General features: G+C 38.9%; 4 protein-coding genes across 6 annotated transcripts in view; 2 read left to right on the top strand and 2 right to left on the bottom strand.

The window, feature by feature from the left end:
• Positions 1-161, bottom strand: part of TCEA1 (transcription elongation factor A1) — a 43,877-nt gene extending 43,716 nt beyond the window's left edge. The window contains exon 1 of the mRNA XM_055318311.1: positions 29-161. Coding sequence (XP_055174286.1) covers positions 29-91 — 63 coding nt within the window. The 5' untranslated portion in view covers positions 92-161. The remainder of the gene's footprint in view (positions 1-28) is intronic.
• Positions 90-24,852, top strand: LOC129505314 (protein no-on-transient A-like). The gene is made up of 2 exons (XM_055318315.1): positions 90-972; positions 24,820-24,852. Exon 1 carries the CDS (start codon positions 90-92, stop codon positions 624-626), a length of 537 nt encoding a protein of 178 aa, XP_055174290.1. The 3' UTR covers positions 627-972; positions 24,820-24,852.
• LYPLA1 (lysophospholipase 1) overlaps positions 5,631-26,728 on the bottom strand; it is a 36,810-nt gene continuing 15,712 nt past the window's right edge. The window contains exons 3-9 of one of the 2 annotated variants that reach the window (XM_055318313.1): positions 22,980-23,045; positions 20,999-21,046; positions 17,751-17,821; positions 14,406-14,479; positions 11,923-12,024; positions 10,363-10,539; positions 5,631-7,322 (exon numbers count right to left, since the gene is read on the bottom strand). In XM_055318313.1, the coding sequence (XP_055174288.1) occupies positions 7,269-7,322; positions 10,363-10,539; positions 11,923-12,024; positions 14,406-14,479; positions 17,751-17,821; positions 20,999-21,046; positions 22,980-23,045 (592 nt within the window). In that variant the 3' untranslated portion in view covers positions 5,631-7,268. The remainder of the gene's footprint in view (positions 7,323-10,362; positions 10,540-11,922; positions 12,025-14,405; positions 14,480-17,750; positions 17,822-20,998; positions 21,047-22,979; positions 23,046-26,728) is intronic. The other variant, XM_055318314.1, reaches the window with a different exon arrangement.
• On the top strand, positions 18,979-19,242 carry LOC129505315 (ATP synthase subunit f, mitochondrial-like). Of its 2 annotated transcripts, XM_055318317.1 has the most exons (2): positions 18,979-19,099; positions 19,214-19,242. In XM_055318317.1, the coding sequence occupies exons 1-2, from the start codon at positions 18,979-18,981 to the stop codon at positions 19,240-19,242; spliced, it is 150 nt and encodes a 49-aa protein (XP_055174292.1). The 2 variants fall into 2 exon arrangements, with proteins under 2 accessions (XP_055174292.1, XP_055174291.1); XM_055318316.1 differs by having other exon boundaries at positions 18,979-19,242.

The following is a 26,728-nucleotide window of genomic DNA, read 5'->3' as shown; positions in this document are numbered from 1 at the left end:
GCCGGCCCGCGTCGCCTGCCGCGCTCACCGCGTTCTTCTTCTGCACCATCTTGTCCATCTTCTTGGCAATACGGACCACCTCGTCCTCCATGGCTCCCGCAGGCCTTCCCCGCGCCCAGCCCGTCCGGGTCGGGGAGTGGGCGAAGCTGGAGCTGAGGGCGCTGCAGGCCGCGACCCCAGGCGCTGGGCGAGCACACCACAGCAGGCCCGGGCCTAGGCCCTTCCACGCCAACCAAGCCCGCGGCGGCGGCGGCGGCGGCGGCGGCGGCGGCGGCGGCGGCGGCGGCAGCGGCGGCGGCGGCAGCGACTCCGCCCCCGCAGGCAGCTCCAATCGAGCTCCGCGCTCACTGTGCAGGCACCGCCAATCGACAGCGGATCGCTGGGAAACGGCGCGCCCAGCCGCCTGCCAGACGAGCGGCGACCGAAGCGCCGTCAAGGAGATGACGCGCAAAGTGGGCGGCGGGGCGTCCCGCGCGTCGGCGGGGGAAGTCGGTCGGAGGCGGGGCCGGGGTTTGCCGCGCTGGGGCCTCGGGCGCCGCCCCCGCGCGGGCGAGCGGCGACTCCGCGGGGGCCGGCCGAGCTCCGCGCCCCGGAGGGCGGGAGATACAGGCGTCGGCGGTTTGTAAAGGCGCTCGGAGCTCGGGCCTTTGTCGGCGGGCGGCGGTACCCCGAGCACCAGCGCCCGCCGCAGTCCCCCTCAATAGCGGCCTGCGCGGAGGCTGTGGTCGCTCGGAGCGTGCCCTTCCGGGCGTCAGCTCCGCGGGGACCGAGGCCCAGCCGCGGCTCTGGAGCCAGGATGCCCCACGCGGTGTTTGAATATAGTTGACGCTTGACAGAAACGTTCGCGACCAGGAAATAAGGCACCTCATCTGCTTCTGAAGGTGACTCAGGAAGTTGACCTCTTTGAGGCTTGTGACCAGCAACGCAAAGCCAACGTAGGAAATGGAAATAGCCTGTTATCGATACTAGAGGGTACGTCTTCGCCCGATTACAGCTTTTCCCACCAACTCCTGCTGTTTGCAGACAGATCCCCAACCACGTGTAGTTATCACGAATCAAAATTCCCGTTTTTCCCATACTAGAATGACACATTTTTCCTACTTCTAGCTCAGTTATTTTGGGAGAAGAGGAATGTTGTCCTTTTCCCTTTCTCGTTATTTCCTGTATTTTATCTCCTTTTTAAATTGTTATCATTGACTCCCAAATTAACTTGCAGTGAGACTGTATGACTGGGAAGGAACTGGTTCTAAGGTGTTTGTTGAGGTTTGAATCGTCAGTTTTTATAAATATACTAGTGTCCCGAAAAAGAACTTGTATTCTAGGGGCACCTGGGTGGCCGAGTCAGCTGAGCTTCTGACTGTGGGTGGGGTCATGATGTCTGGGTCCTGGGCGGGAGCCCCTTATTGACTGGGCTGGGTGGGGAGTTGGCTCGGGGTTCTCACTCTCTCTCTGTCCATCTCGCATCCCCCCACTCTCTCTCAAATCTGAGAAAGAAAGAAAGAAAAAAAAGAAAAGAAAAGAAGAAAGAAAGAAAGAAAGAGAAAAAAGAAAAGAAAAGATCATTTGTAGAATAGCAGGTAGAAGGTTCCATACAGGCTCATTACCTAAGAATTAACTTTATTGTTCAAATAGTTATATTTTACTTTGCTGCATTCTATTAATGTGTGTAAAAACCTCCATTTATGATTATGAATTTGTACATTTACTCTTAACAATTGTCACTTTTTGTCTCCCCCCCCACCCCCGCCCCCCAAAGAATCAGCTTGGGTTGTTTCGGAGAGAGTGCACCAGCAGGGGAGGAGCAGGAAGAGAGAGAATCTTTTTTTTTTTTTTAATTTTTATTTATTTATGATAGTCACAGAGAGAGAGAGAGGCAGAGACACAGGCAGAGGGAGAAGCAGGCTCCATGCACCGGGAGCCCGACGTGGGATTCGATCCCGGGTCTCCAGGATCGCGCCCTGGGCCAAAGGCAGGTGCCAAACCGCTGCGCCACCCAGGGATCCCAAGAGAGAGAATCTTAAGCAGCTCCATGGAGTTCAATGGGAGGCTCCATCTCAGGACCCTGAGATCATAACCTAAGCTAATATGAGTCAGTCACTTAACCACTGAGCCACCCAGGTGCCTGTTTGTTTTTTACTGTGGTAAAATGCACATAATGTCATCAAATGACTAAAACAATTTAAAACGAGTTTGATATCCTTTATCCTCGGGAAAACAATGCATGGATTGGGAGAGTACAGTGCCTCACAAGCAGTGGGAGCACCAATCACAAGGGATTTGGGGCAAGAGATTATAGAGCATTGACAAGACAAAGGGGAACACAGGGCATGATTGGCTAGGAGGTAGGGGAATTCCTTATAAACACAGCAGGTCCTATTTTCTAGGGTAAAGTAGGCTAGCTAAAGCTGAGTTAGAGGATTGCGATGGGTGTATGTTAGATTTCCCTGACAGGGTTTCCCTTAAGTGCAGGCTTAGATACGTGACTTAAACCAAGGCACAGGAGCGGTCCCCATTTTATGGGCCCCAATATACAAGTAACTTATAAAATTTACCATTTTAACTAATTTAAAATGTGCAATTCAATACTGTTTAGTACAATCACAATGTTAAGCAACCATCACCTTTACTTCCAAAAAGATTTCTATACATTTCATCACCTCAAAAAGGTACCCTGTGCCCTTCAGGCAGTCACTCCTAATTCCCCATCCCCCAACTCTTGGCAATCACTAATCTGCTTTCTAGCTCTATGGACCAGACTATTCTGATCCTTTCATATAAGTGGGATCCTACAATATGTGACCTTTTGTAACAGGCTTCTTTCACTTAGCATAGTGTTTTCAAGAATTATCTATGATGTAGCATGTATCACTATTTCATTCCATTTTATGGCTGAATGATATCGCGTTATATGGCTATATCACATTTTGTATTCATTAATTGATATATATGCACACGGTTTCAACAGGTTACCTTTCACTGTTCCACACTTTCACTCTTGTGAATAGTGCTGCTATGAATATTACACAATACAAGGTTTTCTGTAAACACCTGTACATTCTTTTCAGTATGTAACTGGGAGTGAGTTGCTAGGTCTTAGGGGAATTATTTAATTTTGAGAAATTGGCCTGTTTTCACATAGCAGCTGCCCATTTTACATTCCCACCACAAACGTATTTACGGTTCCAATTCTCCATATCCACAGTTGTTTTTACATATTTTCACTTGTTATACGTATTTTTAAAAAGACTTTATCCATTTGAGAGAGAGCATGAGCAGGGATGATGGGGAGGCAGGTAGGGAGAAGCAGACTCCCCACTGAGCAGGGAGCCCAAAGAGGCAGGGGACTCCATCCCAGGACCCTGAGACCAAGACGAACAAGAGCTGAAGGAAGATGCTTAACCAACTGAGCCACCCAGGTGCCCCTGTTTTTATGCATATTTTTTATTCTAACCATCCTCGTGGGTGTAAAGTGGATTTTTAAAAAACATTTTATATATTTGAGAGAGAGGGAGAGCACGCATGCACACGCACAAGAGCAAAGGGAAGAGCAGAGGGGAGGGAGAAAGACAGAATCTCAGATTCCATGATAAGCACAGAACCCAATGAGGGGCTCATCTCACAACCCTGAGATCAGACCTGAGCAGAAGCCAAGAATCTGCCACTCAACCAACAGAGCCACCCAGGTGCCCCATGAAGTGGATTTTAATTTGCACTCCCCTAATGAATAACTGTGCTAAGCATATTTTAATGTGCTTATTGGCCATTTGTATATCTGGAGAAATGTCTATTCAAGTTCTTTGCCCGGATTTTAATGAGGTTCTTTTGTTTTTGAGGATTTTTAAATATTTTCCGGACACTAAATTCATTAGGTATGATTTGCAGATCTTATTTCCCATTCTGTAGTTTCTCTTGATAGTGATCTTTGATATCCAAACCTATTCAATTTTATTGAAGTCCAACTTATGTTTTCTTTTGTTGCTTGTAATTTTACTGTCATATCTAGAAAATCATCGGCAAATCAAGATCGTGAAGATTGCCATTGCCATTTTAATAAGATTGTCTTCCAATTCATAAAAATGGAATGTCTTGGGGCACTGGTTGTCTCAGTTGGTGGAGCATGCAACTTTTGATCTTGGGGTTGTGAATGCAGGCCCCCCATTGTAGAGTTTACTTAAAAATAAAAATAAATCTTTTAAAAGAGTGGAATGTCTTTCCTAAATTAGGTCTTTTCACAATATTTTTACTGTACAAATCCTTTACCTTAAATTTTTTCCTAAATTTTATTCTTTTGAATGCTATTTAAAATGGAATTTCCTTTTCAAATTTTTCATTGCTAGAATTTACAAATACAACATATTTTTGTTTATTGATTTTGTATCCTCCAAATTGGCTGAGTTTATTAGCTCTGATTTTTTTTTTAACTCTTTAGAATTTTCTACATAATAAAATTATTTCATCTGGGGACACCTAGGTGGCTCAGTGGTTGGGTGCCTGCCTTTGGCTCAGGTCGTGATCCTGGGGTCCAGGATCGCATTGGGGCTCCCTGAGGGAAGCCTGCTTCTCCCTTTGCCCATGTTTCTGCCTCTCTCTCAGTCTGTGTCTCTCATGAATAAATAAAATCTTAAAAAAAGATAAAGTTGATGTAAGGATTATGTTATATTAATAAAGGATATAAAATGCTTAGGATAGTGCCTAGAACATCTCAACTACTTAAATTACATTTTCACTTTTTTAGTAATTTTTACAAAAAGAAATGGTATGTTGTTAGAGGAGTTATTTCTACTTTTTTTTTTTTTTTTTAAATTAAATCCTATACCCAACATGGGCCTGGAACTCATGGCCTTGAGATAAACACTCACATGCTACTAAGCCAGCCAGGCGCCCATCATATATCTACTTCTAAAAATAGCAGTAACACTGATTGTAATAGTAGACAAATTTTCCAATTATTTATATATACATAAGATACTGCTGCTGTCAATAGAGATTAACAATGCCACACTGAACACATCTGTGAACACAGTAGTTGAAAAGGATAATGAAATAAAAGATTATCATATGAAATAAGGTGCTGCTGTGAAGGCTAAAAGTTGCAGGCAATATTTTGGTACAAAACTCCCTTACCATTAGGGCAACCCAAAAATAGAACAAGCTACCTCACAAAAAGATGAGCTGGTACTCAGTTTTAAGTACTCAGTTTTAAGTACCCAGAAGCAGAAAATGAAAGACTGCTTAAGAGAGGGAAAAGAAAGGATTCCTTTATTGGGAAATGCTAGACATCAACAGTAAAAAGAAGAAACTATTTGGATACTGACTCATGACACTAAAGATCCCACGAATACTGCACAAAAGGAGGCGACTTGGAAACACTAAACAAAACTTCTCCAACAGGTCAGAAACACTGAGGACCAAATTTAAGAATATTTTTTTTAGCTCATTAAAATTGAGTAACAAGAGAAGCTTTTCTCATCCTTGTTACATTCCAGGACAACCATAACATCATCAAAAACTCTCTCCTGAATGCATGTTCTTATGATTGCACTGCCATTTTCCCTTTTTCAGTATAGTCGGTCATTTGAAGACAAACCCAAATATTAAAAATAGTACTTGAAAAAGCAATCACAGAAAAGTCAAAATTAAAATTTTATTCCACATTGGTAGAAATCATGAAAAAGATTTACATTTTCCCATATTATAGCACAACATTTCAACGGAATATTTCCTGCCATAAATTAGATTTTGCTGATTTGTATATTCCACATTGGTAGAAATCATGAAAAAGATTTACATTTTCCCATATTATAGCACAACATTTCAACGGAATATTTCCTGCCATAAATTAGATTTTGCTGATTTGTATAACTAAAATAACAATTTATATTCTTCAAGGTAAAGCAAAATGACTTAGTAAATGTTTAAAACATTTAAATCCAGACATAAACATATGGCTTCATTATTAACATTCTATACAGTCCACATCATATGTATTGAGTTGTGATTAATCTCCGTCACCCATAAATTTGTTTTCCAGTAATTTTTACCATTAATCTGAAAAATTCAACTACCTAAAATCAAGTAATTGCTACTTTTATGTTTGCACAAAAATTAAAATAAACCCATCTGACTAAAGTGAAGTTTTCAAATAAGTCCGTTGGCAGATAAAAATAAAGCAAATTTTTCTAATAGACTGTTCATTTTCTATGGTAGTTGGTTTCAAACACATGTACAAGTAAACTAAAACTATGCTACGAAGACAATCATTTTAGAGCAAATCATCTTAGAAATTGGTTTTTAAGATCTGTCTTAAATATTCCAGAACATACTAGAAATATGACCTTATTCTTTCAGTTAATTACAGAAAAAATAATCACAGAATTATTCCCATTATCTAAATCAAAGATTCTAATAACTAAATAGGTCTAACTTTGGATTAAGGTGCAGTTTAAGAAATAAGTAGTGTAGGAAGTTTAAAAGTTTCTTTATATAAGTGTAACTACACTTTAGATACCATCAAATCTGTGATTCAGAATATCAAATTACAGCATGTATTGGCAGCAGATGTCTATGGCAAGGAGGCAATATCTGGTCTGTTATGAAAGATTAAAAAAAAACACATTTCTGGAGAGGAAAAAAATATTAAACAGAAATCATCAGGGAAAGTAAAGCCTGGTCCCCAAAATAAAAGGGCCATTAACTGAAGAGAGGAATATTACTCTTTACTGATCTTAGAAGCATTATCCCTATTGTTTGGGAAAATGTAGTTAACATCTCATCCTTATTATGTATTACAATCATTAAGTATATAACGAATACATATATAAAAATACAGATAATGCATGGTGACTAAGTAATTTTGGAGTAAGTCCAAAGACTAAGTCACAGCATGCATAAATCATTTATATCTTACTGTTCATTGATACCTAACAAATTTTCATTAAGCATACTAATAATTTTCAAATGATGTAATAAAAAATCTGGTTATAATATTTTATTATTTTGCTGAATTACATTTGGGAAAAAGAAGCTTAGATGCTTCACTTATTTTAATACTAGTATATTCTGAACCATATTATACAAATACATGTATAGAAACTTAAAAGACCATATTTCCCACAAGGAGATGCTATGTACTCTGTGTCACCGGTGGGTATTTGCAAAACATTTTAACACCGCAAACATTAAAAGTTTCAAGATTGGGCACGGGAGAAGGTTTATACGCTACTGTAACGATGCTGGTGTGCACTTCTACACAAGGCCTCTTGGTGACATCAATCAACTGGAGGTAAAAGTTTATCAATGAAATGCTTGATATCCATCATTTCCTGTTTGGAATAAAGTGATTTAATAAGCAGTTACAAAATCAGAAATTAAATCCCCACTAAAATACCAACTAAATCGATGGTGTGCTTAGGTATGATGAAACCACATTTTTACTACTTCAATTAAATGAAAAGTTTTAACAGAGAAATGACACTCCAACAGGAATTTCAGAACATTTCCTATGATTAGAATTACTATTGTACATTCAAATGATAGCTCCCAACTATTATGCAGTCCCATGAAAATGGTCTGAGCATTTTAGTATACTTGAACAAAATAAAATACAGGGGTTGGGTGGGGAAAAGGGGGCTTAGAAGTATCCAGAGAAGTAGCACTAAGGATACGATTATGGCCAACTAAGTATGGTTGGAAAAACCTAGCTTTTAACCTTTCCTCATTAGAACGAAAGGCTAAATCCATAGCATAAAACATTTTGTGCCTTTCAAGGATTTACATACAACCATTTGAAAGACAGCAAGTACCTATGATAGGCCTGGAAAGATATGAAAAATATATCAAGTATTACAAAAGAAACATTTCTAGAGACTCCTGCATATGGCTCAGTTTTCTCATTCCCCTCAATTTCTTACTATGGCCTCTAGTAACCTCACAGACCCACAAATTAGCAAGACAAAGAACCTTCACCCTTATAATTTAATCAGTCAGAAAATAAAGCCACAGCACAGAAATGCTCTATTTTACAACACTCTAAAGTCCTAGAACTTTCCTGGTGGTGACACCTACACCATTTTACCTCTTTTCACTTTCTGCTCCTAATTGTTTAGTCCAATGTTCTCCAATATGATTGCACAAAGAATCATCAGCTTTTTTTTCTTTTTAGGTAAGCTCTACATCCAACATGGGGCTTGACCACACAACCCTGAAATTGAGTTGCATGCTTGGAGTGTGCAAATAGTATGCAAATCTTGATCTTGGCATTTTAAATTCCAGCCCCAAATTGAGTGTAGAGATTAGGTAAACAGAATCTTAAAAAGCCACATGTTCTACCAACTGAGCCAGCCAGGTGTCCCTATGGAGCTTTAATTTAAAAACACATCCATGAGGGTGCCTGGGTGGCCCAATTGGTTAAGTGTCTGCCTTCAACTCAGGTCATGATCTCAGGGTCCTGGGATTGAGCCCCAAAATGGGCTCCCTGCTCAGTGGGAGTCTGCTTCTCCCTCTCCCTCTGCCCCTCCCCCCACCTGTGTTCTAACAAAATCTTGAAAAAAAAGAAAAGAAAAAAAACCCACATCCATACAATTACAGATGCCTGAGTCTACCTGCTAACACCCAACGTGCTGAATCAGAATTGTGGAGTTTGGAGTTCTGGTGTTTGAATGTTTACTAATCTCCAGGATATTTGTGATGGAAAGCATATTTTGAAAACCAATGCTCAAGACCCTCAGTCCCTGCTGAATTGAATACTCAGAGTGCCAGCCCACCTGCTTTCTGGATTCAATACAGTTTCAACTATGTTCTCAATAACAGCCTAGAATCCCAGGTCTCCTTATCTTTCTGGATAAATCATATTACTACCTCTTTTCTCCATCCCTAAAGCAAATGAGTCAGCCAGGCAGAGTGGTTGCAAACAGTTTTAAGCTGGACTACCTCAATGCTGGCAATGAGAAAATTTTTATTATAGGCCTTTTCAAGCCACCAAACCAATGTAGGCCTCCTTCGCTCTTATTGACACTGTTCCCTCCCACCCTGAAATTCTTTTTCCTAAAATAACCTAACCAATTTTTTTAGAAGTTTGTGTATGTATGTGTGTAATCTCTACACCTGATGTGTAGAGACTCAAACTCACATCTCCAAGATCAACAGTCGCATGGTCTTCCAACTGACCCAGCCAGGTGGCCCACGATTCTGAAATTCTCTCCTCTTGCACTCTCATTCAATGTCTAACTCCTCCTAATTACTCCCAAAGTGTATCCCTCAGCTTCTTTCTCATGATATTCTCCCATGGTAACTCCTCAGTGATTAACAATATTGGCAATTAGTCTAAATCTCTATTACAGGCTTGAGCTTCAAACAAGTATTTCCAAATTCCCACTTTGCATGGGGGTACATAATCCCAGTATGTTCACTAAACTCAGTATCATCTCCGTCCTTTTACCCTAAAACTGTTCCTTGTACCTACCTTATGAATGGCATCCTGCTCTAGGACAGCCAGCTTTTCATATTTCCTATCCTACGGTCCTTTCTCTATATACTTGCTATCCAAATCCTACCCATTCTTCCAAATCTAGCTTTTTCTTCATGATCTCAGTACTCCCAAGATAGAATTAATCTTACTCTTCTCAGTGTTTTAAAGAACTTTAAACACTTACTCCCTTTTATTTTTTTAAGATTTTATTTATTCATGAGAGAGAGAGAGAGAGAGAGAGAGAGAGAGAGAGAGAGGCAGAGACCCAGGCAGAGGGAGAAGCAGGCTCCATGCAGGGAGCCCGACGCAGGACCTGATCCGGGGTCTCCAGGATCCCACCCTGGGCAGAAGGCTGCACTAAACCGCTGAGCCACCGAGGCTACCCACTTATTCTCTTTTTTAATATTTATTTATTTAAGAGAGAGAGCAAGTGAACACACAGAAGCAGAGGGAGAAATAGACTCCCTGCCAAGCATGGAGCCTGACAGAGGGCTCCATTTCAGGACCCTGGGATCATTGATCCAAGCTGAAGGCAGATGCTTAACTGGGCCACCCAGGTGCCCCTAAAAACTTCTAATATAACACGTCACATTCTGTTTTCTACATAATTATTTGGACACATATTCTTCTCCCCTATTTTATTTAGCTTAAATTTTAATAAAAAGGAGTGTTTTTTGTCTATGAATTATGTTCAAAAGTTGCATGTAATAGGAACAGTGAATATTCATTGAATTAAATTGGATAAACTCTGATCGAAGTCCTGCAACCTATGATTCAATGTGAACTCATTAATTAACTCCTCTAAACACCAAAGCAATTAAATGTCACTTATCTTAAATAAATTACATGGAAAAGGTGCAAATATGTCTCTGTAATCACTGGTTCCAAACAATTACCTGTTGACATGAACTGTGCATCATGCTTTCATAGGTTTTGAAGGTTACATTGGCTGGATTTACTAATGTTTTTAGCTTTTCGGCAGTAAGAGAAGCAAACGTTAGGGGAACTACAAAATCGCAATCTCCATGGCACTGAAGAATAGAAATATCTCTATTAACACCACTGATAGGACCCTGCAAAAAGAAAAGAAAACTAGTATTATTTACCCAATTATAGAGTATCATGCCAGGCATTTACAACTATAAATAGATATGTACATACAATATGTTATTATTTATACCATAGGTTCTATTCGGCCACAAAAATAAAATTCCTTCTATCCCTATACTCCCTACAACTCTAAATATTTTAACTTTTATAGGGCATATGATTGCCCTGTCTTGTATTATTGTTTTCCCAATGAATTGGTTCCTTGAAGCAGACTGTATATTATTCTTTATATGTTCACAAGTGTCTTGAGATGAGAGGTATATTTTAGCTAAATCATGATATTCTCAGTTCTTATTTAATTGATTTAAATAAGATGGTTAATAAACAGCACTTAGTATGTGTAAGACACCAAAGAATTACTATATAGTGATGAGGAAAAAAATCCTATAAAGATGAATTTGAAAATAAATGTCCACTTCTCTCATGCGTATTATAGATTGCTTTACACTATTGAGTACTTAGAAATTCTATTCTATGGTAAAATTTTGTTATAGGGCAATAAAAATACTAAATATTCAAACATATTATTTCTATATATAAAAAATTGTTTTTGATGCATTTACTTCAAATATAAGATTTATGACAAAAGGACTTATTTCTTACTCCATTCTAGGGAATCCACAATAAAGATAGTGTAGTAAACAGATAAAGCCTAGTAGTACATCATGAAAGTCCAAGAAAATTCTTTTTAAAAAAGGATGACTGAGGGCAGCCCAGGGTGCTCAGCAGTTTAGTGCCGTCTTCGGCCCATGGCGTGATCCTGGAGACCCGGGATAGAGTCCCACATCAGGCTCTCTGCATGGAGCCTGCTTCTTCCTCTGTCTATGTCTCTGCCTCTCTTTCTCTGTGTCGCTCATAAATAAATAAATAAATCATCTTTAAAAAGAAAAAAAAAAGGATGACTGATGTGAACTACGGGCTTTGGGTGATGATTACTTGTCAGTGCAGGCTTACTGATTATAACAAATGTACCACACTGCTATGGGGTATCCATAGCCTGTGCACAAATGGGAACTTGCTGTGCTTTCTGCTCAATTTTGCTGTGAACCTAGAACTCCTTTAAAAATATAGTTTATTGGGCAGCCTGAGTGGCTCAGTGGTTTAGCGCCACCTTCAGCCCAGGGCGTGATCCTGGAGACCTGGGATCAAGTCCTGCGTCAGGCTCCCTGCATGTTGCCTGCTTCTCCCTGTGTCTGTGTCTCTGCCTCTCTCTCTGTCTCTCATGAATATATTAATAAATCTTTAAAAATATATAGTTTATTAACTTAAAAAAATGAACCTGTCGTCAACATTATCTGTGATCTTTTAGTTCAGTAATCTAATGTTGCAAGTACCAGTCTGGCTACCTGTGGAAATGAAGCCCGGAGTGGAAGCCAGCAACTTAGTGCAGTGACACCAGCCAGTTTCTGCTGTGTGGTAAGAGCAGTGTATAAAGATAAAGCTCCTCCCTGGAAAGACAAACAGAGAAAAGTTAATACACATTGCAGCAAGTTGCTAACAGCAACTTAAACAGGTTTCTTGTTACTAATAATGGCCATTAAAGAAAAAAAAAATCAACCTGGCTGATTGATGTCAAATCAAATCAAGCAAGCTAGCAGAAATACAGATGTCCTTTAGGACATGATTCTCTACACTGAAGACCACTGTGAGAACATAGCAACCACCCAGTCAGTCAAGAAATAGTTAATTGTATACTTAAATGTACTTACAACTGCCTTAGGAATATTCTCGATTTATAGTTAGTTTCTCCTCTGAAAAGTCTTAGGTATAAAATCAAACTTAGTCTTAAGTTGGTAGTCTTTTCTACAACAAAAATTCAAGATAAGAAGAACTCTGTAGTAGACATCCTCAGAGTATCTGCCTATCCAGCTTACAATACACTGCGCTCTGGGAACTGGATTCCCGTTAGTCATCTGGATGCCATGTCACCATGACCATGCCTATGGTCCCCATAGGAACTTAAGATTCTTTCTCATCATCCAAGATAGTTATGTCCCTTTTCTTAAGATCTTGAAATTGGGATAGTGACTGTCAGTCTGTCTCTCTGCATGGCTGGAACAGTAGCCCATAAACTCAGAACTGGAAAAGCTATAGGCTGCAAAGGTGGAAAGTGCCAACTGTAAATGAAGAGGCAAAAGAAGCAGACGGGCAGAAAAACAGGAGATGCAGAGAAAGTCATGACGGCTTTCTAAGTCTTAGCTATTTCCTGAGGCCCTGCTTCATTCTCATCCTTGGTTTTCCTGATATTCCACGAACTCATAACTTTCTCTTTCTTGCTTGCTATGAATTCCCTTCTGTAAACTGTAATCAATGAATTTTAACTATACAGTCTCCTACATTAGCTTCTTTTTCAGATCAAGCATTCATTTCTGTACCTACATTTATGTCACAAATGTATTACAACTGACCTTATCCTGAACTTTAACAAACACCAAATCAGTAATATCTTTTTATTGTATCAACAACACATCTTTCTACTGAATCCTAACTTTTAAACAATTCCGTAATTCTGACATTGTCCTAATTCAGGTAGTATGAACACGAAGTTGCTGATTTAGAAGATTTACAGATTGGAAGCTGAGAAATTTGGGGATAGGTGACAAAGTAAACATGCAATAAGCTGAAATAGAGATGTAAGGTCAATACGAGGTAATTACGTCTGCAGAAAAAGGATAGAAGGTAGGAGAAAAACTACAGAAAAAAGAAGAAAGATGCCAAAAATAAACATCATATATTTAAATCTAAAGTCTATTATTTTTAAAAGATTTTATTTATTTGACAGAGACACAAAGAGAGAGAGAGAGAATACACACAAGCAGGGGGAGCAGCAGGCAGAGGGAGACAGACAAGCAGACTTCCTGTAGAGCAGAGACTGCAATGCCAGGCTGGATCCCAGGACCCTGGGTTCATGATTAACCACCAACTGAGCCACCCAGACACCCCTAAAATCTATTTTACAGACAAAAAAGGAAAGATGATAGAGTGACATTAGCAAATGGGACATAGGTCATTCCTAACTTTGCTCCCTCTTACAAGAACAAACATGTAATCACTGAGAGAACGTCACTGAGAGAATCCTAATATACAGATGGGGCTGGGGGAACTGAGGCATCCCTCTGCACAGAGATACAACAGACCACACTAAAAGGTAAGAGAAGCAGCTACACACTGGTCACATTGCCCCTCTCCCGAGCCAGTGAGGCCCCACCCCCACCCAAAGAGTCTCCCCAGAGCTTTTGGTTCCTGCAGTGGGAGAAGAGAACCCAGGGGGAACAATCAGCAACCCTTGGCATCATGGGTCACTTTGTGGGAGCCCCTACTTGGATTTTGCCCCAAGAGGATTGCAGGGGAGTCCATGGGGTTCAACCACAGGATCTGTGACAAAAAGAAGGAAGAAATTCTCTTGTTTTCTACCTCATTGTTCCAACAGTAGTCTCTTCCTAGGACAGGGGAGTTATAACTGTGTGTATTAGAGTTTTGTTTATAGGGGTATACAGTGTCAACTTAGATATCTATGTGTGCTAATTATTTTAAGAAAATACATTCCCAGTTCCAATCAATTTACTTATTAATAAATAGATCTTCAAGACATAATCTAGAAGTTGAAGGCAATTGCTGGAAAGAGAACTAGAAAAGCAAAAGAGTACGTTCTCATAATTAACTATATTCAGTCCAAACTTAATTCAGCATTAAAGAAATAGTAAATATAATAGTATATCAGATTCTGTAACACTGTTAAAAAAAAAAACAACAACAAAAAACACAACTCCTCCACAGAAAGGGACAGAATCCCCAGACTCCTAGATAAATCACCCAAACTTTACCTTACCTGAGAAAATCCTCCCAAAACAATTCTGTTAGAAGGGATGCCATTCTTCACCTCTTGCTCTATCAAAGCTTTTACTAAAAACAACATAAAATTAAATCACTAATACTTTCAAAGTTATGTCTAAACATACCACTTTAAATAGGGTGAAATTAATTACAAAAAAATACACAGTATATTAAACATTGAAACAAGTGAAAAACTTAAAACGCCCTACACTAAAATACAAAACTAGAATGTATTTTCATTATAAAATTCATTTTGCAGGGGTTGCTTAAACTGTTCAATTATTTCTTATGTAATTTGTGAACAACAGTTCTTTCTCCTATCAATGGATATTCTTTTATTTATGTGGTCAATTCTACTCATTTACATTTATATTTTTCTCTCTTCAATGAATCACAGAAATTTGTATCTAAAAGTTGCCACTTTAAAATATAAATAAAATAGATTACATGGTTTGTGATCTATAGTGTTTAAAAAGTCCATTCTATTATTTTAAAAACTATAGTACTAATTTTTCCTATAGTCAGTAAAATGATGCAGGAAAACAAAATCAAATGAGTTCTTCTGCTTCTGCAAAATACTTTGACACAATCATTAACTATAAAACTTGGTGACTCCTAGAATTTCCTTTTTCTTTATAATCTGTCCTGTGTTTTTTAATAACTGCACCTTTTACAAATTATGTCCTTCCATTTTTAGATATGTTCAAGAGTTTCATTTTTTAAAGATTTTTAAATTTATTCCTTAGAGAGAAAGACAGCAAGTGAGAGCATAGGGGGGGGAGCAGAGGGAGAGGGAGAAGCAGTCTCCCCACTGAGCAGTGAGGCCGATGTGGGACTCAATTCCAGGACCCTGGGAGTGTGACCTGAGCCAAAGGCAAATGCTTAACTCACTGAGCCACCCAGTTGCCCTGTTTCATTTTTAAGATTAAACTTCCAACTTCATATTTCCTGTTTCTTAAAAACTAAAAATCTGCTTTTTAAAACACTGCAAAAACAAATGCCCAAATAAAAAATTAATTTTATTTTTATATAAAGTTTAATTCTTAGTTAGAATAGGTATGAACAGCAATGTTCTGACTATGGTAGGGAAGAATGGCCTAGAGAACAGTAAAAAAGAATTTAAGAAATAAAAGAAGTGATGAGAAATGTGAGGGATTTATTTAGGGGAGACTGTACAGCCTCAGTCAGATGGAGGCTGCAGAAGTGGCAGAAATAGGGGGCACCTGAGTGGCTTAGTCAGTTAGGTGGCAACTCTTGGTTCAGGTCATGGTCTCAGAATTGTGAGATCAAACCCCAAGTCAGGTTCTGCACTTAGTGCAGTCAACTTGCCCCTCTCCCTCTGTTCCTCCTCATTGCTTATGTGCACGCATGTGCACACACTTGCATGCTCGCTCACTCTCTTAAATAAACAAACAAATAAAATCCTAAAGAAAAAAAATAAAAAGAAGTGGCAGTAAAGGCCCAGTTGTGAGGAGGGAAGGCTCAGGTAAGGGCCTAGAGAATGTTAGCTGCTGGCCAGCTGGCAAGCTATTGGAGCCACTTCCCCTGAGTTCACAAAACTTTACTCATTAAGGTGACACCAACCACTGAGATAACTAAAGACAGCCCTCAGCGGTAGAGCAGGGCATTCTAATTTCAATCACCTTTTGCTTAAGGGTGAGGGCACCACTGTGCTCCCTGGACCTAACCTGAGCAATCTCTTCTTTGTTCAGGAGCATACTCTTGTAGGCCTCAAACAGAGGCTCCATTCTTGCCTAGCTCTCTGAATCTGAGCCTCACTTTCTCCAATAATACATCATCACCTTGTAGAGGAAAGAAATAGCAAGTATGTCACAGGCCAACTCTATCACTACGATGGAGCTCACCAGACCTAACAGTCTTCTCTACAAGGCCTCACCCCTCTCTATCTTCCACACAGTCCAATAACTCACTCCCAAATCCAATACCTATTTTTGACATCTATTATTGTTTGACAAAATCCTAGCTCTATGATTCTCGACTTGAACTACTTTTTGATGATCCTAAAAGCCAGTGTTCTTGCTTTAATGGTCCCCAAACTCCAATACATTGTATCTTCCCTGTTTTAAAGTTTTTAAGAGTTCGTCTTTAAAAAGATCTTTAGGGGCGCCTGGGTGGTTTCGTCAGTTAAGCAGCTGCCTTCGGCTCAGGTCATGATCCTGGAAGCCTGGGATGAAGCCTCGCATGGGGCTCCCTGTTCAGCGGGGAATCTGCTTCTCCCTCTGCCTCTCACCCTGCTCATACTCTCTCTCTCTCTAATAAATAAATAAAATCTTTAAAAAGATTTTTTAGAAGGACCCTACTAGTTTTTAAGCTATTTTGGAAATTTTCAAACAAATATAAAAATAGAAAGAGTATGCAATAACTCCCAGGTACACATCACTTCTGCAATTATCAATTCATAGCCAGGCTTGTTTCATCAATATCTGTTGTGCCCCCACCAGAGTACTCTCAAGTCCATCCCCCCACCCCCACACACAAGGATGCCTCTATACATTTTCTAAAACCAGATTTCTCCCAATAACTAGTATTCTTCCATGCATTCATCCTAAAAATAAACGGAATTATCATGTTCATAAGAAGCATGGAATACTAACCAGAGAACACACTTTGGAGATTCTGTAAAGTAGAGCTAATACTTATGCCATAGAAAAGATGACTAGAAAAGAAAAGAGATGACTTACAAGAATTATCTGATTTAATAGCTGAAGTATTCAATCAGTGGCATCTATTATTATTATTACACTAAAATTAGCCAACATAAATTACAATCTATAGGATTATATCACTATACCCATCCTTATTTCAAGTCTTCTTAGTGAAGATAACTGGCCACAACTATTAAATTGCTATTTTTTCCATTACCCTATATAAACCAAAGCAAAACAGAGATGAAGTTTAATAAAGGCCAGTCTTGGGATCCCTGGGTGGCGCAGTGGTTTGGCGCCTGCCTTTGGCCCAGGGCGCGATCCTGGAGACCCGGGATCGAATCCCATGTCGGGCTCCCGGTGCATGGAGCCTGCTTCTCCCTCTGCCTGTGTCTCTGCCCCTCTCTCTCTCTCTCTCTCTGTGTGTGACTATCATAAATAAATAAATAAAAATTTAAAAAATGTATAATTTAAAAAATAAAGGCCAGTCTTCCCAATCACCTCTTCATTTATAGTTAAGGGAGTCCAAGTGGCCATAGTGGCAAAAAAGTTAGAGAGTGATCAGATCACCTTCTAAGTTTATATAATTGTATCTTATTTCATTAACATCAATAAAACCACTGAACCTACTAAATAAGAATGTTTTTGTCTTTATAAAATGTTTCTGTACTTACCATTTTCTGCTGCCTGTTTAATTCCAGGTTCATCCTCCTGTGAATCTGGTGAAAGCCCAAAAATATCAAACCTGGAAAATAAGGCAAAATCTTAAAAGCTATTTGATTATAAAAAAATGCAATCAGGGATCCCTGGGTGGCGCAGCGGTTTGGCGCCTGCCTTTGGCCCAGGGCGCGATCCTGGAGACCCGGGATCGAATCCCACATCGGGCTCCCGGTGCATGGAGCTGCTTCTTCCTCTGCCTATGTCTCTGCCTCTCTCTCTCTCTCTCTCTCTGTGACTATCATAAATAAATAAAAAATTAAAATAAAAACAATGAATATTTAAAAAAAAAAATGCAATCATGGTATGTTTTACTAAACTCAGGGCAGTCTGGACAAAAAGGGCTAGCCATGAACATGAAACTCAAATTAAAATGTCTACAGAGAAGAAAAACTTAAATGTGTGAATCTGACATTTTATGTGTTCCTTTCACCAACCAGATACAGATTCTAATGTTAAAAAATCACAATGCCACATAACCTCAGGGTAAGAACATCTAAGAAAATACCTAGTCCAATCTACAGCTGAGCAGGAATTCTCAATGCATACTTCTCTAAAAAGTTTGCAATAGGGATCCCTGGGTGGCTCAGTGGTCTGAGTGGCCTTCGGCCCAGGGCATGATCCTGGAGTCCCAGGTTCGAGTCCCACATTGGGCTCCCTGCATGGAGCCTGCTTCTCCCTCTGCCTGTGTCTCTCACGAATAAATAAATAAAATCTTTTTTAAAATAAATAAATAAAAATAAAATAAAAGGTTTGCAATAAATTCCAGCCATCCCTTTCCCCTTCTGTTGCATCCTAAGTCAATCCAAAGGAACACAACGACTTTACCACATTACTCTCAATACCTCACACATATTGAGCACAGGTATTATACTGAGTTCTATCCACATTCTGCAAAACTTTTTCATCACACATCGTAGATACCTCCAACTAAAGACCCAAGGGAAGCTTTCCTCTGGCCCTATACACTTCTCTTCCAAGTTATATTCTTTCATTATTGTCGCTAGCAACATTAGCTGGAAATTCTGGTTATGGATGGGATTTTGCCAGAGAGGGAAGATGAAAGAACTAAAGACCAAAGTAGGCAAGAACTTGGGAAAGTTGGCAAGGAATCCAGAAGAGATAAAAAGGAAGTGGAGGCATGGGTAAGAAATGGGTGAGAGAGCAGACCCCCAGGACTCCAAGATGACGTCATCCATACCAATGAAGGAAAAGAAGCTCATGAAGGTGAAACTAGGAGAGCTGCCAGGCTGGATGCTGATGCGGGATTTCACCCCTAAGGGCACTGCTGGAGCATTTCAAAGTGGTTACTACCAACATTACAAGTATATCAATGTGAAGAAAGGAGGCGCCGCTGGGATTTCTATGATGCTGGCCGCTTATGTGCTTTTCAACTACTGTCGTTCTTACAAGGAGCTCAAACATGAACAGCTACGCAAGTACCACTGAAGAGGGCCCAGTGTGGAAGCACATTTGGCATTCCTGACCGTGACTTTTGCCTGGCATCCTTGAATCCTTCCATTGCCTAATCCACAACTAATATCCAAAAAGTTGACTGGTTAAAAAGAAAGAAAAGAAGAAAGAAAAGAAAGAAAAGAAAAGAAAAGAAAGAAAAGAAAAGAAAAGAAAAGAAAAGAAAAGAAAAGAAAAGAAAAGAAAAGAAAAGAAAAGAAAGAAAGAAAAGAAAAGAAAAGAAAGAAAAGAAAAGAAAAGAAAAGAAAAGAAAAGAAAAGAAAAAAAGAAAAGAAAAGAAAAGAAAAGGATGAGAATAAGTAGAGAAACAAGATGACAATAGATTGGAAGTAGCCTAGAGGAATGAAGAACTGACTCTACTTCCTGACTATAAAACATACAGGGAATGTGAAAATATCTTGAGAGGGTGGAAGAAGAAGTGGTTTCCTTTAAAATTTGTCAACTGGGCAGCCCGGCAGGCTCAGTGGCTCAGTGGTTTGGTACCGCCTTTGGCCTGGGGCGTGATCCTGGAGACCTGGAATTGAGTCCCACGTTGGGCTCCCAGCATGGAGCCTGCTTCTCCCTCTGCCTGTGTCTCTGTCCGTCTCTTTCTTTCTCTCTCTCTCTCTCTCTCTCTCTCTCTCTCTCTATGTGGGTCTCTCACGAAAAAATAAAATCTTAAAAATAAAAACAAATAAAGAAATAAAATAAAATAAAATAAAATAAAATAAAATAAAATAAAATAAAATAAAATAAAATAAAATAAAATAAAATAAAATAAAATAAATAAATAAAATAAAATATAAAATAAAATAAAATAAAACTTGTCAACTTTCCAGAATGGCAAGAAGTTGGAAGGGTAAAAAACTGTTGCTTAATCAGAGTGTATGCTAGATGGGGGTTATTCAAATGCTGGGTCATTGAAACCAGCAAAGGTTTATCAAGCAGTAGGAGATATTTTCTACAATATTTGTGTTTACCCATTTCCTCCTATTTCTGTACCTACTGGTGCAGCTCCTTAAGTTTACCCCTTGTCACGGCCGGCGTGAGAAGGTCCGGATTCAGGAACCGAGGGCAAGGGGATGAGAAAGAAACAAGAGACTAAAAGTTCATGGGATAGGAGGTTCCATGCAGCTGATGGCTGCAATGGACAAGCTTTATTTTTGCATGTAGAGTTTATATAGCCTCTGTAAGCAGGCGGCTTATTTCTTTAAGGAGAAGTACATCTCACGCACAAACATACATTGTTTTTAAAACTGACACCTGTTATTTGTTTAAGCAATAGAGCATGAAGGCCACATTTAGACTAAACAGTGAGGTTTGTTTATTAAGTAATGTCTGCCAAGACGGTCATGTGTCAGGCCACCTTCTTGCTTACTTTATGGGAACTTGTCTCGATAACATTTTAAAGGAGAAGCAAATATGTACATTTACTTCCATAAGGGGGAAGAGCTAGGTGCAGTCCCAGCGGGTTGGCTAGGTATGGCAGGGAGCCTTTGCTCAACCTGGAACCTTGCCTCGCACCGCAGGACCGCTCCCAACAACCCCTAACTTTAAAAAATACAAAACTTTAAGGTTAAACTTAAAAGTTTACAGTTAAAGTTAATTATATAACTTTGCAACCTAAAAATAGCTAATTAAAGTTGCTACATGCAAAAGCACTTCCAGTAAAAAACAAGACAAAAAACCCAAAATTTTTTAAAAAATCAAATAAGTATAAATAAAAAGTTCTTTTTGAATAATTCTTACTTACCAAGAAGGCATAGCCATGTTCATATTCACTGTTATAGGCCTAACTGGTCTACACGGCAAAGAAAAAAAAAAGGCAAAATCAGAGTAATGTAACAAGGCATAAAACCTGATAAATTCCATCAATTAAGGATAGGTGATTACTTGAGGCTTACACAAAACTGTATGCTACAATTTTAATGTATAAACTGTGTCACCACATCCACACCTGTGTCATTTTTTCTACATATCCTCTAGATCTGTTCTGAAGATGGTACAACAGCAGGAAAGGACTAAGTTTGGCAAATAAAAAACATTTTTCTTTTCCAACACCCTTATTTATTTATTTATTTTTAAAGATTTTATTTATTCATGAGAGACAGAGAGAGAGAGAGAGAGAGAGAGAGAGAGAGAGAGAGAGGCAGAGACACAGGCAGAGGGAGAAAGAAGGAGGCTCCACGCAGGGAGCCCAATGTGGGGCTCCAGGATCATGCCCTGGGCCGAAGGCAGGCGCTAAACCGCTGGGCCACCCAGAAATCCCCTCCAACACCCTTATTTAATAACTTTCAAACCAGACACGACAAGGAAAACAAGTACCCAAGACAGTTGGAAATGTATAAAATTGGAGACTCTGGCTAAGGGTATAAGGAAACCAGCAATTTACCAAATGGTCAGATTACATTTTTGCTTATTTTCTAAGTTTTATCTATATACTTAGTTATTAGAGACGTCTAAATAAGTATGAGAAATATAAGTCTTGCCTAAGTGTCCACTACACCCAACTCAAATGATGAAAAATCTGGATAACCTGAATGTAGCTCTAGGCCCAAAAGGAAAGAAAAATAAATACACTGGAACTACATCTAATCACTATCCTCCTAACTCACGAAATAAGTCTAGCTTAGTGGTTATAAAATCTTATCAATTCTTTGAGAACATGAACTTCCCTAGATTGGGAAATAGCCTTAAATCAAATGAATCCTGGGATCAATTACAGCAAAAATTCTAACATAACCAAGAATTCTGCCTCTTAATTGAATCAGAATAATAGCGGACACAGCCATCCTTGCCATAGTATTCAGCCACAGTATTAGCCTACAGAAGTCAGGTAAACCTTCTATTTCAGGATATTTCTTACTAATCAGATACTTTTCCTCTTTCCATTCTCTTTTCCCATTTATCAGCTCTTCTGCTACTACCACTTCTGAGGATGAATTACTTACCTACTAGCATGAATCTAATCCCATTTGTCTTCTCCACAGCTATTGTTTCTTGGCAACCTTTTGACCTAAACCCTTGCCAATCTCAACAATTTTCTGAGTTTGCTCAAACTTTATATAGTTTCTGACATACAAAAACATTTTTCAGAATTTGAAACCAAATCTATCAGACTTCAAAACCTCTGTGTTCTTTCCACAGTATATCACATTGCCTTTATCTGATAAAATTTAGGAGTATTTTCCACATAGTAAATAAAGCTCTCTCACAAACCTGTCAAATAAATAAATCCCCTTCAGAGATACCCCACAGATACCTTAGCTCTCAGGTGTTTGTATATGTTAAGGAATTTTTCTAGCTCTGAGTTCAAACGATCTCCAAGAAAGCATTATTTTAAATCTCCCAACAAAAAAGAAAAAAAGTTCTATGTAGCTAAATTACCAATTTAGTTTTAAAGAATTTACTAAACTTTACTTTCAAACTGAATATTTAAAAAGATAAAAACAAATCATAGGGCAGCCCCGGTGGCTCAGCGGTTTGGCGCCACCTTCAGCCCAGGGTGGGATCTTGGAGACCTGGAATCAAGTCCCATGTCAGGCTCCCTGCATGGATCCTGCTTCTCCCTCTGCCTCTGTCTCTGCCTCAGAGAGTCTCTCTCTCTGTCTCTCATGCATAATAAATAAAATCTTTTAAAAAATTATAATCAAATGCTTTTCCAAGAAAGTAAAGCTATCACAATTATTCCTCTCCATATTCTGAATCACAAATGTAAAGATTAAAATACTTACGCATGTGGGCAGATGTATTTGATATGTGAACTTCTGATACCCACAAAGGCTTCTGCCCATCCATGCCTGGTAGACAAATTATATGAATGATGCCATTAGATACCATTTTAAATTCTAATAAATTAGTAACAGAATAGGAACTTTAAAAAACTTACAAGGATAAATGTTAACTCCTTATAATACCTTAAATGTGTGGACCATCAACACTATTAAAACACCACTATCAACCCAGAAACAACCAAAAGGCTACTACGCAAGCTTTACAAATAAAGATATCTCTCCTGATTTCTGCAGAACACTGTGTTTTCTTTCATACATTTCCACAGGGCTTTACAATTTATAAAATATAGATATATTTCTCTCTTTATAACCTCACAACGTGCCTAACAAAGTAGGTAAGACAGATAATAATGATGACAAAAGCTACCTCAGGAATAAATCAGTTATCTAAAACTCTACATGCTAAAAAATAAATAAAACCCTACATGACTACTGCACCACTAAAAATAACTTTATTTAATTTTCACTCCTTGTGTGTATTATGTACATATACATGTTCAAAATGGAATAATAGAAAAGCTTAAAATCATAATCCCTCAAGCCAGAAACAAGCAGTTAATCTTTTGATGTAGTTCCTGTTTCAATTTTTTTTCACATATTTCACTTAAGAAACAGAATTTACAAAAATGGGATACTATACATATATACAATTTGTTTGTTTACATTCAACATTATAACTGATACATTTTACATTATTTTTTACTTTTTAAACATTTTGGGGGGGAGTGGGGGCAGTGGCAGAGGGAGAGAAAGAATCAGGCTCCATGCCCAGCGAGTAGCCAACATGGGGCTCGATCCCATGACCCTGAGATCATGACCTCAGCAGAAATCAAGAGTTAGCTGCTTAACCAAATGAGCCACCCAGATGCCCCTACATGTTACTTCTATTAAAGTATAAAGTAGAGCAGCCCTGGTGGCTCCGCGGTTTAGCGCCACCTTCAGCCTGGGGCATGATCCTGGAGACCCAGGATCAAGTCCCAGGTTGGGCTCCCTGCATGGAGCCTGCTTCTCCCTCTGCCTGTGTCTCTGCCTCTCTCTCTCTCTCTCTCTCTGTGTATCTGTCATGAAAAAATAAATAAAATCTTAAAAAAAAAGTGTATAAAGTAAAAACTTAAGGGGTGCCTGGCTGGCTCAGTCTGTAGAGGATGTGACTTATAATCTCAGGGTCATGAGTTCAAGCCCTATGGTTGGGTATGGAGCCTAATTTATTTAAAAAATAAATTAAAATTAAATAAATAATGTGGCACCAGAGTAGCTCAGTCAGTTAAGCATCAGATTCTTGGTTTTGGCTCAGATCATGATCTCATGGGCTGTGGGAACCAAGCCCTGTGATGGGCTCTGTACTCAGCCAAGAGTCTGTTTGAAAATTCTCTCTTTGTCCCTTCTCCCACTTGCACGTAGCCATGCACACTCTCTAAAATCCACAAATCTTTTTAAAAATTAAATCAATAAATAAATGTTAAAATGCTTTTCTATTACTATTTCTCCATTTTAATCTACCTTCCCCAAAAGTGTTAAAGACATATAGGAAAATTAGTAACAAGAGATAACTTTAACATTTATATAACACTAGCTATGAATCAGGCACTATTCTAGAGTTCTGTGTGTGCTTTGCATGTGTTCGTGTGTGTGTCTTGTGTGTATATATACGTATACATGAGACTTTGTTATGAAAACTACAAAAATGTTGAAAGAAATTAAAGAAGATTTATAGAAATGGACACCTCATGTTCATGGACCAGAAGACCTAATATTCTTTTTAAACATGTATTTATTTTAGAGAGAAGCACGTGTGCACATGTGCATGTGCGGAGAGTGGCAGAGGGAGAGAATCTTGAAGCAGACTCCCTGCTAAGTGTGGAACCCAACAAGGGGCTCATCTCATGACCCTGAGATCATGACCTAAGCGGAAATCAAGAGTTGGATGCTCAATTGACTGAGCCACCCAGATGCCTAAGACTTATATTCTCAAAGTGGCAGTACTCCCAAACTGATACACCCAGCCAATGCAATACCTATCAGAATCACAGCTGGCTTTGCAGAAATTGACAAGCCAATTCTAAAATTCAGCTGGACATGTAAGAGACCCAGAAGAGTCAAAACAATCTTAAAAAAAAGAGTAAGATTGAAGGACTCACACTTCCCAACTTCAAAAGTTACTACTAAGCAACAGTGAAAGAGTGGTACTAAATTAAGGAAAGACCTACAAATCAACAGATTTGAGAATATAGAAATAAACCCTCAAATTTACAGTTAAAATAGTTCTGAAAAGAGTGCCCCCTCAAAAAAAATCAATAGGGAAGGAATAATCTTTTCAACCAAAGTAGCTGGGATAAACAATTATCCACATGTAACAGGATGAGGCTGGACTCTTACCTCACACCATACACAAAAATTAACTCAAAATGAACCAAAGACTTAAATGTAAGAGATAAAAATATAAAACACCTAGAAGAAAATATATGAAAATCTTGTGACATTGGATTTGGGCATGGTTTCTTACGTATCAAAAGCACAAATACAAAAGAAAAAACTTAATCATCAAAATTAAAAATTATGCTTCAAAGGGCACTATGAAGAAAGGAAAAAAACAAACTACAGAATGGGAGAATTATCTGCAAACTACATTCAATAAGGGTCTACTACCCATGGCATATAAAGAACTCTTCAAACCTACAAACCAAAAGACAACCTAAAAAAAAAAAAAAGGTAAAGGACCTGAATGAACATTTCTCCAAAGATACACAAATGGCCAACACGGACAGAAAAAGATGCTCAACATTATTAGTCATTATGTGAATGCAAATAAAACTACAATGAGATACACTGCACACTCACTAGGATGGCTATAATCAAAAAGACAACAAGTATTAATGAGGATGGGGAGAAACCAGAATTTTCTTTATTCCTTTTTAAGATTTTATTTGTTTATTCATGAGAGACATAGAGAGAGAGGAAGAGACATAAGCAGAGGGAAGAGTAGGCTCCCTGCTAGGAGCCCAATGTGGGACTTGATCCTTGGACCCCAGGATCACTACTTAAGCCAAAGGCAGACGCTCAGCCACTGAGCCACCCAGGTGCCCCAAAACCAGATTTTTCAAACACTGCTAGTAACATGGAGTTACCTACCATATGACCTAGCAATCCTACTCAAAGGAACATGATGAACAATAAAAAGGAATGAAGTACTGAGTATGTTACAACATGGATGAACTTTAAAAACATTATGTTAAGGGGACGCCTGGGTGGCTCAGCGGTTGAGCGTCTGCCTTTGGCTCAGGGCGTGATCCTGGAGTCCCCCGATCAAGTCCCACATTGGGCTCCCTGCACAGAGCCTGCTTCTCCCTCTGCTTATGTCTCTGCCTCTCTCATGAATAAATAAATAAAAAACTTAAAAACAAAACAAAACATTATGTTAAGTAAAGGAAGCCAATTACGAAAGACCATTTATTATATGATTCCATTTATATGAAATGTTCAGGATAGGTGAATCTATAGAAATAGAAAGTAGATTAGTGGTTACCTAGGGTTGCAAATAAAGGGGATTTGGGGATAACAAGGAGTATAGGATTTTTTTTTAGAGTGATAAAAATGGTTCCACAGCTTTGTGATTATATCAAAGACTGAACTGCAGAATTCAGTGGGTGAATTATGTGGTATACAAATTATATCCCAATTAAACTATTACC

Source organism: Nyctereutes procyonoides, unplaced genomic scaffold (genome assembly GCF_905146905.1).
Source record: "Nyctereutes procyonoides isolate TBG_1078 unplaced genomic scaffold, NYPRO_anot_genome, whole genome shotgun sequence".
Taxonomy (NCBI): Eukaryota; Metazoa; Chordata; class Mammalia; order Carnivora; family Canidae; genus Nyctereutes; species Nyctereutes procyonoides.
Note: the sequence above shows the minus strand (reverse complement) of the source record. Positions and strands in the feature narration are given on the sequence as shown.